This window comes from Pristiophorus japonicus, chromosome 12 (assembly GCF_044704955.1).
Source record: "Pristiophorus japonicus isolate sPriJap1 chromosome 12, sPriJap1.hap1, whole genome shotgun sequence".
Taxonomy (NCBI): domain Eukaryota; kingdom Metazoa; phylum Chordata; class Chondrichthyes; family Pristiophoridae; genus Pristiophorus; species Pristiophorus japonicus.
In genome coordinates this window covers 167,678,561-167,697,724 of record NC_091988.1, presented here as the reverse complement: position 1 = coordinate 167,697,724, position 19,164 = coordinate 167,678,561, and the positions used below count along the sequence as shown (strand labels likewise).

The 19,164-nt window shown below is 42.7% G+C and overlaps 1 protein-coding gene across 1 annotated transcript in view; it reads right to left on the bottom strand.

The window, feature by feature from the left end:
- cse1l (CSE1 chromosome segregation 1-like (yeast)) overlaps positions 1–19,164 on the bottom strand; it is a 44,652-nt gene that overhangs the window by 13,504 nt on the left and 11,984 nt on the right. The window contains exons 6-16 of the mRNA XM_070896116.1: positions 17,469–17,559; positions 17,174–17,281; positions 16,997–17,089; positions 9,306–9,473; positions 7,625–7,754; positions 7,022–7,087; positions 4,501–4,703; positions 4,328–4,412; positions 2,792–2,853; positions 2,393–2,529; positions 2,101–2,204 (exon numbers count right to left, since the gene is read on the bottom strand). Of these exons, the coding sequence (XP_070752217.1) occupies positions 2,101–2,204; positions 2,393–2,529; positions 2,792–2,853; positions 4,328–4,412; positions 4,501–4,703; positions 7,022–7,087; positions 7,625–7,754; positions 9,306–9,473; positions 16,997–17,089; positions 17,174–17,281; positions 17,469–17,559 (1,247 nt within the window). The remainder of the gene's footprint in view (positions 1–2,100; positions 2,205–2,392; positions 2,530–2,791; positions 2,854–4,327; positions 4,413–4,500; positions 4,704–7,021; positions 7,088–7,624; positions 7,755–9,305; positions 9,474–16,996; positions 17,090–17,173; positions 17,282–17,468; positions 17,560–19,164) is intronic.

Genomic DNA, 19,164 nt, shown 5'->3' with positions numbered 1-19,164 from the left:
ACTCGGCCCGGAATAAGGGCGACGTCCCTTCGGCCAGGGATAGGGCCGTCGCCCGGAGACAGGACACGCTGTGAGGGCCAGGAGCTATTGTGCACGCATGCAGCTGCCGGCACTGTTTTTGGCGTAGGGCTGTAGCTCTGCCCCCAGCAGCTCCTGCTGCGCCACGCCGAGCTGGAAACGGGCCTACAGATATCGGAGAATCGCGAGGTAAGTATTCGACGCAATTCCTGCTCTACAAATTAGGCGAGCCTCTCCGATGTGCGCCGTTCTAGCGGGGGGTCCGAAACTTGAGCCCTATACTTCTACTTGAATGAGCTTCTAGGAAAATTGATAGCCAAACAGTGACTTGCTTACGATTGTGCGAGGTGGATTGCACAACATACAACATTAATCTTCTTCACTTTCTTGTGTCTCTAATGGCTGGATAGCTTTGGAGCAATTCACCTCCATGTACACTCTTGGGTACATAATCGTATGTGGCACAAGGGGACGAAAGAGGAAAGTGATTAATTTCAGTATGCTAATTAGAGTGCACAAATGCTACCTTACCTCTCATGAGAGCATTAGGTACCAAAATATAGCGTAATATGTTAAATATTTCAGGTTCTCATTTCTCAAAACAACCTTGTACTATGCCAAAAATGTCATTTCCTTCCTTAAAAGGACGAATCTCTCTCACTACTTTCTTCAGAATTGGAACTAAATCCAGGCTGTGGACTCAGATGTTTACTTCTACAGCTTCTTCATAGTCAGAGAACAGGAAGTATTTTTATAAATGATGTTAGATGGGTACTTGGGTTTTTATGACTGCAAATTGAACTATAACATGCAGTACTAAGGATACACAAATCAGTATTGAGAGATGCTGATATTACGTCAGTCTCTACTATTGTTACATGAGCTAAGATGTGCATTTCAAAAACAGGTCTAAAAACTTGTGATAAGTGTTACGAGACATGGGTAGAAGAGGGTTAATATGCATTATAAAAGAAAAGCAGAGGTTTATCACAGATTCCCATGCATTTGCCTTGTGTACTGGAATGCGAAAGCTGGGTCTCCAAGAAAGGATAAGCTGCATGCTTATTTTGTTCAATATCAAAGAACTCATAGAAGGTATTGCACGAGACTTAATGAAATGGATCTGCAACCTCAAATAAAAGATGATATGGGGCCTGAAATTCCGATTGAGGTCTTCCCACAGGCAAACGAGTGAAATAGGGAAAAAAGTTGCGCACTTACCTGTTGCTGCTGCGTCCGTTTGAACTTCTGAGCCTAAGGCCTCTCCTGACTGCGTGTCGCAGCGCGTGCACGTGGGAACGTGCGCAGGCCGGGAGCTGGAGACAGCAGCCAATCAGGTTAGTATATTTTCTCATTCATAGTAATGAGTTCCGTAAGTCCGGAACTCCTATTACTATGAAGGAGAACACCCCCCCCACCCCCCCAAACATAATAAAATATAGAAAATAAACTATATATTTAACATTCATTTAAATTAAAGTTCTTATTAAAAAATATATATTTTCCCAACTATTTTGAAAAGTTTTTTTAATTAAGCCTTAAAATAAACTTACTGTAGTGGGGAGGTTAAAAAAAAAGTGTTTTTATAACTTTATTTTTAAGTGTGTGTGTATTTTTAAACACTTGCGCCTGTAAAAGTAGGCTATACGCCTGATTTTTCAGGCGTAAGATTTGAAAGGACATTTGCAGGACAAGATATTTGTAAATATCAGAAATCTTGCCCTGCAAGTGTCCTCGCTCCCGATATGCGCGAGATCTGTCAAGCCAGAAACTTGACAGTGCAGAAAAGCCAGTTTTCAGCGTATGCTCATTGCGCGCTGAAACCCAGCTTTTCCAATGCTTTCCCAGGTCCGTAGAAACTTCGTATGGACCCGGGACATTGGAATTTCAGGGCCATGATGTATGGAAAAACAAAAGGAAATAGCTTTATGAGATGAAGTCAACCTTTGGTCTTGTAATTTAGAGGTGTGGTTGTATGCCTTATAAAGGACATTTAGATTAGTGATTTGTAGCTCAGAAAGGTCATTGAATGAAGGAATCTAAAGCTAGCTAGCCAACTACTCACTGCTCAATCATTCTCACCTTTCATAACATATTCATTTTCAGAAGACCCAGGCAAAGTCAGGGCTTTAAAAAGGTTTGTTAACAGCTGTTCAACCATAGGGGCCAGCTCCACAGCAGATATTCTGGAAACAGAAAAATGACAATATGACAGTTTTTCCTTAAACGATTGACACCTTTCAGCACCTGACTTATTAACTTAGTATTTATATATTAAAAATAAATCAAAACACACAACTGAAAGACAGCCATAGGTCACCACCTCAGCAAACTAGAGAAGCGGACCTCAACTTCTGTAGTAAGAGATACTTACAAAGTGGTATTGTTGGGTCCTCTCATAGTGAATATCCTTTCAAGAGCATGGGCAGCATATGTATGAACAACAATGTTTTCTGCTTGTAAGTGGTTAATTAACAGTGGGAGGGACACCAAAAGCTGTTCCTTGGGAAGCTGTAATGCAAGTGTTAAATTAACACGTTACCTTCACAATGGCAAAAGAGATTGTGACACAAAATGAAAAATATTTTAAAACATCAAAACAAATTTAACTTAAAAGTTAAGATACACCTCTCTATTTATGAACTTGGTACATTGTTACTGGATATGTAACAATCATATTTTACAATTGCTGACATTTTTCTTAAATTAAAACATTTTTACAGTAATCAGATAACTTAAACATATATAAAGTGCAAAATTGAAGTGCCCTTGCCTGGTTCCTAAAAATCATAACGTATTTAATAGCATCTGCTTTCAGCACAGGAAACTCATTCACTGTAAACAAAAATCAAAGCACACAAGTCAGGTACATTGTCATTAATGTCAAGACTATAATCTCTGTGCCAGAAAACAATTTAAATATACTCAATATACAGGAAATTCAAATTCCAACACAAGTTTCCACATGATTTGCGCCTGATTTTTAGGAGCAACTGGTGGAGAACGGACTATCGTAGAAATCGCAATTCTCCACATTTTTTTTTCTGCAGTTCTAGTCAGGTAGAACAGTTCCACTTTGGAACAGAATTTTTTCTTAAAAAGGGGGCGTGTCCGGCCACTGACGCCTGATTTCAAAGTTTCCACCGTGAAAACGTACTCCAAACTAACTTAGAAAGGAGCAAGTGAAGATTTTTGTAGAACTGAAAAAACCTTGTCTACACATTAAAAAATCAGGCGCAGGTTACAAATTAGGTGTCCAGAACGAGGTGGCGGGGGGGGGGGGGGGGGGAGGGAAGTCATTAAATTCTATAATAAATCCTTATTTATACTTCTACAAATATTATACAAATAAATCCAACCTGAATAAACATTTATAAGCAAAGAAAAGATTAAATAAACCATCTTCCTACCTGTGTGAAAGTGCTTCAGCCAGGGAGAATTCTGCAGGCGTTCGTTCCCGCGGGGGTGGGGAGGAGAAAGCCGTTCGTTTTCGTTCCCACGGGAGGGGGGGGGAAGAAAGCCGTTCGTTCCCGCGCCGGGGGGGGGGGGGGGGGGGGGGAAGGGAGGAGGCAGCCGTTTGTGCCCGACGGCGGGCGGGGAGGGGGAGGGAAACGGAAACGACTGCCTCAACTTTCTGAGGCTTCCTGCAGCCTTCTCACTGCTGCAAGAAGCCTCAGTGCTGATGTGCTGATGGCAATGTGCTTTTATTAAAAAATGTTCAAAAATTAAACAGCTACAAAGAACTACAAAAATGGCCGAGTGCCAATGTTTCCTTCACACTGCGCGTGCGCGAACGCTCCAACGCACACGCGCAGCATTGCCGGCAGGAAAAAAAACGAATTTAAATGGTACCCGCCCCCTCCCACTTACAAAATCGGCGCGAGTGTAGGCTCCGCCCCCCTGGGCGCCGCGCCAAACAGACATGGAGCTGCAGGGCGCTCCAGAATCGCGTTTTTTTTCCGGCGCCGTTTTAGGCGCGAAAAATGGGCGCCCAGCTCAGAGGGGTGCCCGTTTTTTATCGTGTGGAAACTTGGGCCCATACTGTGTGGCTGCAAAAGGTCAGCGAGCACAGGAATTGCTGGAGTAAACAATACTTCCATTGAACTTGAGCTAGTTGCCCTTATTCAGTTGCTTTTTTGCATGTATTTGCACCATCAATAAACGTGCAGATTGAAGGAATAGCTTCCTCTCCATTCATGATTTTGCATTTTTTTTTTTAAGTTAAGCAAAGTACACTTCATATACAGTTTAAAACTGTGCACAATTTCTAACATCATATTGAAATTACTGATGGAACACTTCAACTCACCATTTGGTGATTTCAAATCAGACAGTATGTGATTGACAAAGAAGTCTATTAAATTTACTAGCTCATTTGCTTGAGTTATTCCATGCTGAAAAGAGAAATAAAAAACACCAATTAATATTCAAAGCAAGACACAAGAAAATGCTAAATGTTCCAGCTGGACAGAGAAACTGTACCTTTTGAGTTTGAGCTTTGGAGGCAAGTGAGGTCACAAGATAAATTGCAGCATCTTTGTGTTTCCAATTAATGGAGGGATTTTTGGCATATTGTTGCAACATAGAATTGACATAGCCAGAGAAGATTGTCGTTACAGGCCCTTCAAAGTATTTGCAAAGACCCCGCACCAAATCACACGCTGCCCTTCGCCTGGTGTCAATGTCTGCAAAACAAATTATAAATTAATAAAGCGTAGAGAATGAAACTGCTTTTTGGAAGGGGTGGATGGAAAGAAGAGAGAAATTAAGAACGTTTTGGCTTCTCACAACTACAAATATTTATCAAAACAAAAAAAAAATCTAGATGACACGTGTCACCAGGCTAAAATAGAATTGTGCCTTTCCTCATATGCTACTTCGGGGCTTTACAGGTTCAATAGTTAACCTACAGCAGTTCCTTCAAATATAGTTTTCTGCTTACTTTATTCATCTGACAACTGCACTAAGCATTTTGTTTTTTTTTGTACTGATCCGTCAAGCATATATCACAGTGGTCTTCAGGCAACAAATTATTTCTGGAGCAAGCTGAACTCTACCCAGTAAATTTTGACAGTGAATCTAATCACAAACAACATCAGCAGAGATGTGTTTTGGGAGCATTACCACCAGCATGTTAACTTCCAGGAAGCATCAATCATCAATTCATGCGTCTGACATAACTTTATAAAGTTACATGAGTTTTTTAAAAAAATTGTTCTTGGGTGGTAGATGGTGTCAGTTGCCCTAAAATGGTGATGGCGTGCCTTCTTGAACATCTGCAGTCCTTACGCTGGTAAATGTGCGCCCACAATGGAGTTTGATAGGGAGTTCCAGGATTTTACATCACCAACAATGAAGGAATGGTAGAATTTGTCCAAGTATGGGGCTGAGAGGTGCTGCTGAAGTAAGCTTGGTGAGTTGCTGTAGTGCCTCCTGAAAATAGTACATAGTGCAGCCCAGTGTGCTGGTGGATTGCAGGAGGCAGGGTGTATTTTAAGTGCAGTGGCTGGGCCACTGATCTGCTGGAACTGCCCTGTCCTGGATGCTGCCAAGCTTTGAGTGTTGCTACATCTGCATCCATCCAAATGTGTGGTGACTATTCCATTACACTTCTGACTTAAGCACTGCAATGGTGATGGTGTTAAGGGATCAGGAGATGAGCCACGTATCAGTGTATCTAGCCTCTAGGCTGCTCTTGTAGCAATGATATGGCTGGTCCAGTTAAGCTTTTGGTTAAGAGTAACTCATAGGATGTGATCGTGGTGCCATTGAAGATCAGAGGGAGTGGTTCGTCCTTTTATTGAAGGAGATGGCCACTGCCGAGCACAAAAGTTACATTTATATTACAAACACAGAACAGTGACATGAAGCTACAAATACCAAACTTTTACTTTGTGATCCCAAGCTTTCATATTATCTATTGTAGGCCGATATGGGCAAGTGCTTCATTATTGGCAGAATGGAACTTAACACTGAGATCATAAGCAGATGGTGGGACAGTCATTGAAGCAGCTGAAGAGAGTTGGGCCAAAGATAGTACTGTGAAGCTCTCCTACAGCAATGATCCTGGGAGTACAATGATTGATGTTCAAAAACCACCGGCATCTTCTTGTATGTCAGCTATGTCTCCAACCACTGGAGGGTCCCCTCCATAACCTTCGATTTGCTCGATCTGCTTGGTGCCATACTCAGTTGAATGCTCCCTTAATGCAAAGGACATTTTGCTTGTGTCCATGCCTGGGTCAAGGTTCCAACTAGATCCGGAGCTGAATATTCTGGCAGAACCCAAACTGAGTGTTGGCATAGTGGCAGCACTATCAACAACAACTTGTATTTATATAGCGTCTTTAATGGAGTGAAACGTCCCAAGGCGCTTCACAGGAGTATTATGAGATGAAAAATTTGACACCGAGCTGCATAAGTAGAAATTAGCGCAGGTGACCAAAAGAGGTATGTTTTAAGGAGTGGCTTGAAGGAGGAGAGAGAGGGAGAGGTTTAAACAGGGAGTTCCAGGGTTTTGGGCCTAGGCAACAGAAGGCACGGCCACCAATGGTTGAACGATTATAATCAGGGATGCTCAGGAGGGTAGAATTAGAGGAGGGCAGAAATCTCAGGGGGGGGGATTCTGGAGCTGGAGGAGATTACGAAGCTGGAGGAGATTACAGAGATAGGGAGGGGTGAAACCATGGAGGGATTGAAAATAAGGAAGAGAATTTTGAAATCGAGGCGCTGCTTAAACGGAAGCCAAAATGTAGGTCAGCGAGCACAGGGTAAAGCAGATAAACATAGAAAATAGGTGCAGGAGTAGGCCATTCGGCCCTTCGAGCCTGCACCGTGAAAGCAAACACTAAGCTTTTGGTTGGAAGACACAGCCGCTACCCGAGAAACAAGAAACTTCAAACGTGCCAATATATTTTGAACATTTATCTATATAATGTGATTAACAGCTGTGATACTGCTGAATCAAACATCCATTCATTATGGACAAGGATGACTAAATTACCTGATCCCTCCAAATCTCTCCTTATGTATTCTTCAGAGTTATCTTCAAATGCTTCTTCATCAGCAGCTACAAATAAAAAGCAAACATTTTGCTGCTGATAAATATGAACAGGCGTTGTTTTTTGACATGCCTATCATTAGGTAAACAATTCATTAGAGGCTTAGCCATACCAAGCTACTCATGCAAACACATTTCAAAACACTACACTATGCAATTCAAGATTTTATTTACAAGTTAGAATTCTGGCAATTTTGTACATAATTACAAAATCCTGCAAACAATGTTGTACATTGTTCCCGAAGTCATTATACACATGCATGCTTTCTTTCAATTTTCTTTCCTGTACTTTTGACGGTCCCGGCTCATGCTCAAGTATTATTCCACATTGCCAGCAGCCCTTTGGCACCTCACTCAAACTGCTGTTCTGTGTGAGTCTAGATGATGAGCATCATCAAACCATTCAACAATGAGTGGCAACCACAGAAGAGTCCAATCTTGTCCTCACCAACTTGCACGCATGCATTTTCCAACACAATTTCACTGAGCAATCACAGACATTTATGCTCTGTATTTAACAGTATAAATTCCTTTGGAGTCATTTACCTCTGAATTCCATATTAGGAACAATAACTTTTTCACAGATACTGGTTAATGTATTCTGATCTTCAAACAGATGTTTGTAGTGTGGTCTTTCACAAACCGATGCCAGGAATTGAATAGCATTGCTTACCAGCTAAAAAGATAAGATAAAAGATGATTAACTTTTTACTTGATGGAAGTTAAGAGAGAAGCAGAGCTTGGGATGAGGGCAGGTGGTACTTTCAGTGCCAAGTATTGCTGTGAGTTTTTTTTTAAATAAAAGAAAAGTTTATAGCATTCAATTTATGCAGATATCCCACTTCCGGTCTGCGCTCAAAGCCAGATGGAGTTTACTGGGGCAATTTTCATGCATCCTCGAACAGCTCTTCGTCCTACAGATGGGTGCTGGTAGAATACAATCACATTACTTTCAGTATTATGCTTTGCTGGATTGAAATTTAGTATTATGTTTTGTTAGTGTATAATTTTATTTTAAAGATGATGTTTGAGACAGAGGTTTCTTACGGTTAGAGCAATTGTTATCTTCAAGGTCCATACAGTGAGTCATCATCTGCATGAACAGAAAAAAAACATTCTGTCGAGGCTAAAAGAGATAAGGCTGGGGAAATACCAAATTGGATGGATTTTGACACAGTTCCATTTTTTGGGATATAATACAGGGAATTTGAGCTTCCGTTAATATAGAGACAATCACCAGACTAAGATGGCAATCCTAGACAGCGTCAAGCAACATGCATTCGCAAGTTACGGGCCATACCCAATTTGGACCGGGTAATATAATTTCTTGCTCCGTTTTGCAAATCACTGCTCAGATATTTACACATCTTGATCTTTGTTTTTACATCTCAAAACAAACAATTACTGCGACCATTGGTGCCGGCTCTAACCTATTGAACAAGTAAAAAGCCAAAAGTAAGGTGGGTTTTTTTTTTAAAGTGCACAAGGAGACATTCATACAAGAGCATGATAGAGGAGGAACAAAGTTTATGTAGATTAAAAAAACAAAATTGGCAACTAAAATAGTCATGCCATTTTATTTGGTTAGTGATGGTCAATGTTGCTTGTAACTTGAAAACATATTGGCTCGAACTGCAGATTCCAGTGTGTGCATGCTTATACCAGGTGGTGTTATTGTCATAAATACAGATAAAGTTGACCATTTCTCTAAATTTCAAAATACTTGAAGACAACTAACTTCGACCAAGCAAACTCAGGGAGGAGCCAGCAGGGATTTTGGCTACTAGTAGCCAAGTTTTATTCCATTAAATCCCACCTTCCCTCCCCCGCAAAAAGTTACTTTCTTGCCTTCAAGTCATCATATACCAAACCTCAATCGCAAGGATGGTCAAACAACCTGCTCTCAAGCCTTTGTCAGAACTGTTTTACACCCAGGCACTAGAAGATGAGAGCGAACAGCCCAAGTACACAAGTATTTATGATTTTCCATCTCCTTCACATGGCTGGGATCAGGAGTTCACCAAGCATAGATTGACAAGAAAGAACCTGCACCCTACCAGTAGATAATTAAGAGGCTAATTCTGAAAAGAGCAAACTACAAACAAAATGCATGGTAAAAAATATATTAAAAATTCAACATCTGAAAAGAAACAAAAATTGTCCAAATAAAGTCATCAATTTCTAATAGTTTGCTTCAATTATCATATTTCACGGTTACAAAACTTACCAAGTCATATTTAACCTCCTGTTTGGTTGTAACCAGTAAATTCCAAATAGCAGTGACAAACTGTGGTAGATAGGGCTGGAATTCTTCATCATATTTCTGAGCATATAGAGCAGCATTGTCACAGATTTGAGACTTGAGTAGCTCCAGTAATCCAGCTTCCTCTTCATCCTGCAAGAAATTAAAAAACCAATAGAATTACAACAATAAGTAAAGTTGGAAATGAACGACACTTACTCTAGTTTCGTTCGCTTTCTGATAAGAGGGCCCAAATTTCCCCAGCTGCCTAGAGCGGCGTAGTTAGGGGTGATATGCTGACTTTATGAGCCAAAAAAAGCACCGGAAAATTTACCTTACCCATTGGCCGCTCCCTCATCGTCCGGTTCCAGTGGCGTGGCGCTGCAGAGCCTGCGGGGGGGGGGGGGGGGGGGGGCGCCAGGGGCGGAGCTTCGGTCGCGCTTGCTCAGTGCAGCCAATAGGGGGACGGGGCTTGGGCCCAGCATCTCGTGGAGTGCCGGCAGGGGGCGCATGTCCGTTTGAGCGTGCGCAGTGGAGCAGGAAGCTTGGCAATCGGCCAATTAAAGGGAGAGCGTCCTCAGTGCCTCAGCATCATTAACAATGGACCATATATAAAGGTAAGGAAGTAATAGTGATTTTTGGGTGGCTGAGGGAGTGGAAAGGAGTGCTGGATAGGTGGAAGAAAGGTGAGAACTGTGATTTTTGAATATTACCCAAGTGCAAGTCCAATACACGAATGACGCAAGAGCGTGCAACAAGAACAAAGAATTTCCTCCATGAGGAAGTGGAGAAACTAGTCACTGTCATTGAGGAGAAATAGCTGGAGCTGGATATCAGTAAGAGTGGTCCCACAAAGGTTTCACCCAAGGAACCTAGCTGCAGAAGAATACTCCGCAGGGATGAATACCGCAAGATCTGGAAGCCAGTGTAAAAAGAAATGGCAGGACGTTGGTCAAGTAGTGAGTGTAAGTAATATCTTCATCTTTAAATAGAATTGCAATTGAAAATGTGACCATCTGTATATGTCCCACCCATCAGAAGCGCACCATGTGTGAAAAGTTATATTTTCATCTTTGCAGAAGAAATTGGCCCACAACAAAAGGGAAAGACTTAGAACAGGAGGAGGTCTGCCAAATCTGCACCAACTATCACCCCGGAACAGAGGGTTGCTGCTTTGCTGAGTCACACCTGCAGAAAAAGAATCAGCTCTGCACAAGCTGGACCCACACGCGAGGGTGAGTCATTAAAATGCATCGTCGCCCTTCAAGTCAACCTGCTGACTGTCCTGCTACACGTGAGACTACTCATGCCACCCATCCTGCCCCCTCCTGTGCTGCTAACTATTTTGCAGAGGACGACGACACTCCTCAACATCCTGAAGATCCACCAGAAGATCCAGATGCGTGTGCTCCAGACCAAGGCGGGTGAGGGGAGGAGGGGTTCATGGAAATGTGTTCACAGGAGAATGCTGACTGCGATATGGATCAGTCCATAGTACAGGGCATCACATTGCCAGAAACCTCCATGAGCTCCTCGGCGACATTCCATGGTTTCACATCTTCCGAGTCCCAGTGGCAGTGGTGAAATGCATGTTCCAACACCCAGTGCCCCACTAGGCAGACCCATGGCGAGGAGACGGAGAAGCCGACCAGACTCTCCTGAGATGCAGCCTTCAGCAGATGTTAATCAGGTTCTGTCATTGGGTGAGGAGACCAATGCCCTTACAAGATCACTCGTGGCGACCGTCAGTGGGATGCATGATGAGATATTGACACTGTCGGGAGAAATATCAGCACTGAGGCGGGCATTTCGGAGGGTGTGCAAACAATGGCAGATGCCATGAGGAAGCTAGCTTCTGCAATAAGGGCACAAAGGCCGGATACTCAAATGCCATTCCCACTTCAATCCACGCAGCAGCCGGTGAGACCCAAGACGGGCCCCCAACCCTCCCACCACCATCACCGACCCTATGAGGAATTGCATTGCACACCCCCCACCCCCCCCCCCCCCCCCCCCCGAGATGTGGGTGAGGGATGGGTGCAGCCTTTCTTTGCTGTTGTCGTTGAAGCGCATTGTAAAATATCCAATTAATGATATTTTGCATTAAGACTGAATCATGTACCATTAGGACCACACAACATTTAGGGACAACTGCAAAAAGTAAAATCCCTCACCCCTACAGTAATGCGTACCTGCTGCCCCTCACCCTGGCGGAAGGGCGAGCCAGTGCATTCTGCAGTCGGCAAGGTGGGACTGCTCTATTTTCAGTAGCTGATTTATCTTTTATTTATTTTTGATGATGTTGTGCAGCTGTTGTGATGTTATGAAGGTGTTTAGTGCTTTAGAATCCTCTAACTCATCTCCGCACCCCCCCCCTCCCCGACCCCTCACCCCCTCTCTCCCCCACCCCACTCCCTTTCCCTCCCCCACCCCCTCTCTTCCTTCCCCCGCCCCCCTCTGGCGACTTGCACTGATTTCTTAAATGTAGGTAAGGTTTTTCTGTGCCTACAAAAGTGGCCATATAGTGACCTAAGTTAGCTTGGAGTAACTTTTAGCAAAAAAGAGGAGTGAGTGGTTGGTCACGCCCCCTTTTGGAGAAAAAAATAAACTAGAAAAAAACCTAACTGACTTACACTGGAGCAAGTTAAATGGGGAAATTTGCGATTTTTAAGTCACTCCAAAAAAAGCTACTTACTCCAAAAAAAAAACGGGGCAACTCATGGGGAAATTTGAGTCCAGAGTTCCTAAACAGTGGCCTTAAAGAGACAGGGCATTAGTAGCTAAACATTCCAATTCAGCTCCAGATCATAGAACACCGGTGATCAGTATCACAGGAGAAAAGCCAGTTAATACTTCAAAGCAAGTTTTGAACATTGCTGAGCAGTATCATGATCTGGACAGCAGCTGTTACTGATGTAGCAAATAAGATATTTATCTTGCAGCATCAAGTCTTGCTCACTAGTATGCTAGTGATAAAGCAGAAGCTTGGATGAATGTTTAATGCTCAATAGAGTGCACATCAATAATAATTGGTGGCAAATGTAACGTGTTTATTATTTTTTCCCTGAATCTGTTAAACCCAGAAAAGAATGCTGCTTCAAAAAAGGAGCATAGCTTTTAACTGAAACTCCATTCATAGAAACTATATGGCATAACTGAAAAGTACTGTTGAGGGGGATGACTCATCAGGGGAGGGCAGAAGCAGCCAAGTTCATGGCACCGTGGCTGGCTCTGCTGCACAGGAGGGCAGGAAAAAGTGTGGGAGAGCGATAGTGATTCAATTGTAAGGGGAATAGATAGGCGTTTCTGCGGCCGCAACAGAGACTCCAGGATGGTATGTTGCCTCCTTGGTGCAAGGGTCAAGGATGTCTTGGAGCGGGTGCAGGACATTCTGAAAAGGGAGGGTGAACAGCCAGTTGTCGTGGTGCACATTGGTACCAATGATATAGGTTAAAAAAAGGGATGAGGTCCTACGAGACGAATTTAAGGAGCTAAATTAAAAAGTAGGACCTCAAAAGTAGTAATCTCGGGATTGCTACCAGTGCCACGTGCTAGTCAGAGTAGGAATCGCAGGATAGTTCAGATGAATACGTGACTTGAGCAGTGGTGCAGCAGGGAGGGATTCAAATTCCTAGGGCATTGGAACCGGTTCTGGGGGAGGTGGGACCAGTACAAACCGGACGGTCTGCACATGGGCAGGACCGGAACCAATGTCCTAGGGGGATTGTTTGCTAGTGCTGTTGGAGAGGAGTTAAACTAATGTGGCAGGGGGATGGGAACCAATGCAGGGAGAGAGAGTGAAACAAAATGGAGACAGAAGCAAAAGACAGAAAGATGAGTAAAAGTGGAGGGCAGAGAAACCCAAGGCAAAAAACAAAAAGGCCACTGTACAGCAAAATTGTAAAGGGTCAAAGTGTAATAAAAAGGCAAGCATGAAAGCTCAGTGCCTCAATGCGAGGAGTATTCGGAACCCAGGAGAGGGCTCTGAGCTAGTTAGAGTGGGTGAGAGCTCAGATGAACAGGACCCCAAGAAAGAATGCAAAAGGCAGGAGGCAACAGAGTAGCACTGGGGTAAGTGTAAACCACAAGGTGATAGGAAGGGATAATATGTATGAATATAAAGGGGCTGCAGGAGGGGTCAAAACTAAAAATCATGGTTTAAAAACTAGTATTAAAACACTCTACCTAAATGCACGCAGCATTCGAAATAAAGTAAATGAGTTGACGGCACAAATCATTACAAATGGGTATGATTTGGTTGCCATTACAGAAACATGGTTGCAGGGTGGCCAAGACTGGGAATTAAACATACAGGGGTATCTGACAATTCGGAAAGATAGACAAGAAGGGAAAGGAAGTGGGGTAGCTCTGTTAATAAAGGATGATATCAGGGCAGTTGTGAGAGATGATATTAGCTCTAATGAACAAAATGTTGAATCATTGTGGGTGGAGATTAAAGATAGTAAGGGGAAACAGTCACTGGTGAGCATAGTTTATAGGCCCCCAAATAATAACTTCACCGTGGGGCGGACAATAATCGAGGGAATAATGGAGGCATGTGAAAAAGGAACGGCAGTAATCATGGGGGATTGGTCAAATCAAATCGCAGGGGGTAGCCTTGAGGAGGAATTCATAGAATGCATACGTGATTGTTTCTTAGAACAGTATGTTACAGAACCTACAAGGGAGCAAGCTATCTTAGATCTGGTCCTGTGTAATGAGACAGGAATAATAAACGATCTCCTAGTAAAAGATCCTCTCGGAATGAGTAATCACAGTATGGTTGAATTTATAATAGATTGAGGGTGAGGAAGTAGAGTCTCAAACGAGCGTACTATGCTTAAACAAAGGGGACTACAGTGGGATGAGGGCAGAGTTGGCTAAAGTAGACTGGAGACACAGACTAAACAGTGGCACAATTGAGGAACAGTGGAGGTCTTTTAAGGAGCTCTTTCATAATGCTCAACAAAAATATATTCCAGTTAAAAAGGGCAGTAAGAGAAGGGATAACCAGCCGTGGATAACCAAGGAAATAAAGGAGAGTATCAAATTAAAAAACAATGCGTATCAGGTGGCCAAGGTTAGTGGGAAAATAGAAGATTGGGAAAATTTTAAACGACAGCAAAGAATGACTAAGAAAGCAATAAAGAAAGGAAAGATAGATTACGAAAGTAAACTTGCGCAAAACATAAAAACAGATAGTAAAAGCTTTTACCGATATATAAAACGGAAAAGAGTGACTAAAGTAAATGTTGGTCCCTTAGAAGATGAGAAGGGGGATTTAATAATGGGAAATATGGAAATGGCTGAGACCATAAACAATTATTTTGCTTCAGTCTTCACAGTGGAAGACACAAAAACCATCCCAAAAATTGCTGGTCACGGGAATGTGGGAAGGGAGGACCTTGAGATAATCACCATCACTAGGGGGGTCGTGCTGGACAGGCTAATGGGACTCAAAGTAGACAAATCCCCTGGTCCTGATGAAATGTATTAAAAGAGATGGCGGAAGTTATAGCAGATGCATTCGTTATAATCTACCAAAATTCTCTGGACTCTGGGGAGGTACCAGTGGATTGGAAAACAGCTAATGTAGCGCCTCTGTTTAAAAAAGGGGGCAGACAAAAGGCAGGTAACTATAGGCCGGTTAGTTTAACATCTGTAGTGGGGAAAATGCTTGAAGCTATCATTAAGGAAGAAATAGCGGGACATCTAGATAGGAATAGTGCAATCAAGCAGACGCAACATGGATTCATGAAGGGGAAATCATGTTTAACTAATTTACTGGAATTCTTTAAGGATATAACGAGCATGGTGGATAGAGGTGTACCGATGGATGTGGTGTATTTAGATTTCCAAAAGGCATTCGATAAGGTGCCACACAAAAGGTTACTGCAGAAGATAAAGGTACGCGGAGTCAGAGGAAATGTATTAGCATGGATCGAGAATTGGCTGGCTAACAGAAAGCAGAGAGTCGGGATAAATGGGTCCTTTTCGGGTTGGAAATCGGTGGTTAGTGGTGTGCCACAGGGATCGGTGCTGTGACCACAACTGTTTACAATATACAAAGATGACCTGGAAGAGGGGACAGAGTGTAGTGTAACAAAATTTGCAGATGACACAAAGATTAGTGGGAAAGCCGGTTGTGTAGAGGACACAGAGGCTGCAAAGAGATTTAGATAGGTTAAGTGAATGGGCTAAGGTTTGGCAGATGGAATACAATGTTGGAAAATGTGAGGTCATCCAACCTTGGAAAAAAAACAGTAAAAGTGAATATTATTTGAATGGGGAGAAATTACAACATACTGCGGTGCAGAGTGACCTGGGGGTCCTTGTGCATGAATCCCAAAAAGTTAGTTTGCAGGTGCAGCAGGTAATCAGGAAGGCGAATGGAATGTTGGCCTTCATTGCGAGAGGGATGGAGTACAAAAGCAGGGAGGTCCTGCTGCAACTGTACAGGGTATTGGTGAGGCCGCACCTGGAGTACTGCGTGCAGTTTTGGTCACCTTACTTAAGGAAGGATATACTAACTTTGGAGGGGGTATAGAGACGATTCACTAGGCTAATTCCGGAGATGAGAGGGTTCCCTAATGATGATAGATTGAGTAGACTGAGTCTTTACTCGTTGGAGTTCAGAAGGATGAGGGGTGATCTTATAGAAACATTTAAAATAATGAAAAGGATAGACAAGGTAGAGGCAGAGAGGTTGTTTCCACTGGTCGGGGAGACTAGAACTAGGAGGCACAGCTTCAAAATACGGGGGAGCCAATTTAAAACCGAGTTGAGAAGAAATTTCTTCTCCCAGAGGGTTGTGAATCTGTGGAATTCTCTGCCCAAGGAAGCAGTTGAGGCTAGCTCATTGAATGTATTCAAAACACAGATAGATAGATTTTTAACCAATAAGGGAATTAAGGGTTATGGGGAACGGGCGGGTAAGTGGAGCTGAGTCCACGGCCAGATCAGCCATGATCTTGTTGAATGGCGGAGCAGGCTCGAGGGGCTAGATGGCCTACTCCTGCTCCTAATTCTTATGTTCTTATATAATTCTTCATGACATTCATTCTTTTAAAATTCATAACAAAAGTTTTATAGAAACATAGAAAATAGGTGCAGGAGTAGGCCATTCGGCCCTTCGAGCCTGCACTACCATTCAATAAGAGCATGGCTGATCATTCACCTCAGTACCCCTTTCCTGCTTTCTCTCCATACCCCTTGATCCCTTTAGCCATAAGGGCCACATCTAACTCCCTCTTGAATATATCCAATGAACTGGCATCAACAACTCACTGCGGTAGGGAATTCCACAGGTTAACAACTTATATAGTGGTTTTGCTACAAACTGCATTTTAACATCAGCGTGGCACAACTCCTGAACTCTCGGACATCCGCTGAGAGGAAGGGATGGGCCAAAGGATCATTCAATAGACACTGTGGAAAGTACAATTTACTCAATCACCACAGCATTTTACTAAATGGTAAAGACGACATATACTTTTGGGATGCAAGTCAAACCAGGGAAAGTCAGCCTCTCAGTGTCCCCTTGTCTGGGAAACAAAGGAGATGACGAGTGGACCCCTGGCCCACACATGCAAACACAACTTCTTAGTGTCATTAGTGGAACCTGTACAAAAATGTACCAAACAGCATAAAAATGGTTCTACAGACCTGCCACTTACATTAGTTTGTAGCAACTTATTGTCCAAAGTCAGCAAACTATGAAAGTTTGTCATCCAAGTTTCCATGTTGTCTTCAAAAAACTCTGGCAAATCCTGGAGAATACAAAATAAGAATATTAACCGCACATCTACTTAAAGGCACATCACAAATTGCAGCCCAAACCATTGAAGACTTACTTGAAAATTTAAGCTATAGAATAGCTTGGCAATCAAAACAAGGGAAGAGAAGAGAACCTTCAACACATTGACATCCTTGGCATGTGTATTGCACAGCTCAATAGTAGTCTGCAAAAGTTTAAAACTTAAATTAGTATAATATTTGATAGTTACTATAGTGGTATAATTTCCAACACTCAATTCAAAGCCTGCAACATTATCTCAAGATTGAAATAAACAGGGAGGCATTAATCCTGTTCAGAAAAGTAAAAATCTAGCCATTCTTATGAAGTTAACAGTTAAGAATAACACTTACCTTAAAGAGTGCAGTCAGGGGCTCTGCAAATGTGTTCAACACGAGCTTAATCTCAGTCCACAATTCATTTGATTTAAATTCATGTCGATACCTAATGGCATGAAAAATAAAATGAAAGAAAAAAAGGAATGCAACAACTTTTCATAGAAAGGAAGATAAATGAACAAACTTGCATTTATATATAGCATCTGCCACAATCAATTAATTACTTTGAAGTCTAGCCACTGTGCAATGTAGGAAAACATGGCAGCCATTGTACCAACAAACCCCAAAGAAATAAATGACCAATTAATCTGTTTTGGCAGCGATACTCAAGAGATAAAATGTTGGACAGGACACCGAGAGAATCCACCCTGCTCTTTTTGTACATCCACCTAAACAGTTCAATGTCTCATCCGAAAGACAACACCTCGACAATACAGCACTCCCTCAGAGTACTGTACTGAACTTCCAACTGAAACAAGCTGAGAGAGAGCAATGAAGTTCATCCAGGTGATTTAAAAAAAAATGAAAAGCTGCACTTTCCTTTCCCAAATGCTAGTACCTCACTCAGATGGCGATTCCCAAGTGAGTTTCGACAGTAAACCAATTTGAATAGAAGCAAAAAATGCTGGAAATACACAGTAGGGAAAGGTGCAGATTGACAATGTGTATTTCCAACATTTTCTGTTTTTAATTCTGATTTCCACCCTTTGGTGCCTTCCTCTTAAGTTTACTGAGGCTATTCAAATATTGGGGGAATTGTATTGCATCATAGGCTATTGCAAGAGTCTGCTCCTATCCTCGATGCTCACAAACACTTTTCCAATAGGAATTAATGAACAACAATCAGGAGCAGATTTTCCATCCCCTGGCCCAGAGTGCTGAGTGTCAATCATCAACCTCATATCAGCAACATCAACACAATGTGGATTTCCTGTTCTTGGTGGCTCAGTGCCACTGGCAATGGATTTTCCCACAAATCTGCACTTTTGAACGCTCCACTGTCTTTTACAAAGGCAAGGAATCACACGTCTGAATCTTTCATTACCTGCTATTTTCCTCCTTTCAGCATTATTCCAGAGCTTAGAGTGCAGATAGCCGATCTGCATGTGGGCAACTACACTTCTACAGCTCTGGGACTATGGACTGATAAGACGATGACAACAAGTCAGAAAACATTGGGCTCCAACTAGTTGAGCAAGTTGCTCACTTCCACTCATAGTCAAAACCCCAGGGAACTTGCCAATATTTCTTCAATCAAAGCAATGATACAGAACACACACGTACAAACTTACATTTCCAGTTAGAAAATCCCCGTAAGCTACAGAATTTCACCGATTACACTCCCATGTCAGTTAAAGCTTATGATAAAGCAGATGTCTAGTTGCATTTCCACATTCATTAACTGATTCCTTACAGAGACACCTCTCCAGCATCGGTGAAATTCCAGCTGAATAACACAGAAAGCTTAATTAACTACGAAACCACAATTCTGATTATAGCCTACGAAGTGATCAAAACCAAGACATAGGGCCCAAGTTTCGAGCCGCGCCTAGAACGGCGCAGTCCCGACCTGGACGCCCGTTTTTCGCGCCACAAAGTGCGCCTAAAAATAACTTCCAGATTCTCCAGCTCCCTGCAAGTCGTTTGCAGCTCGGCGCAGCGCAGCACGAGCTGTAGGGGGCGGAGCCAGGTCCCTGCGCTGAAAACAGTG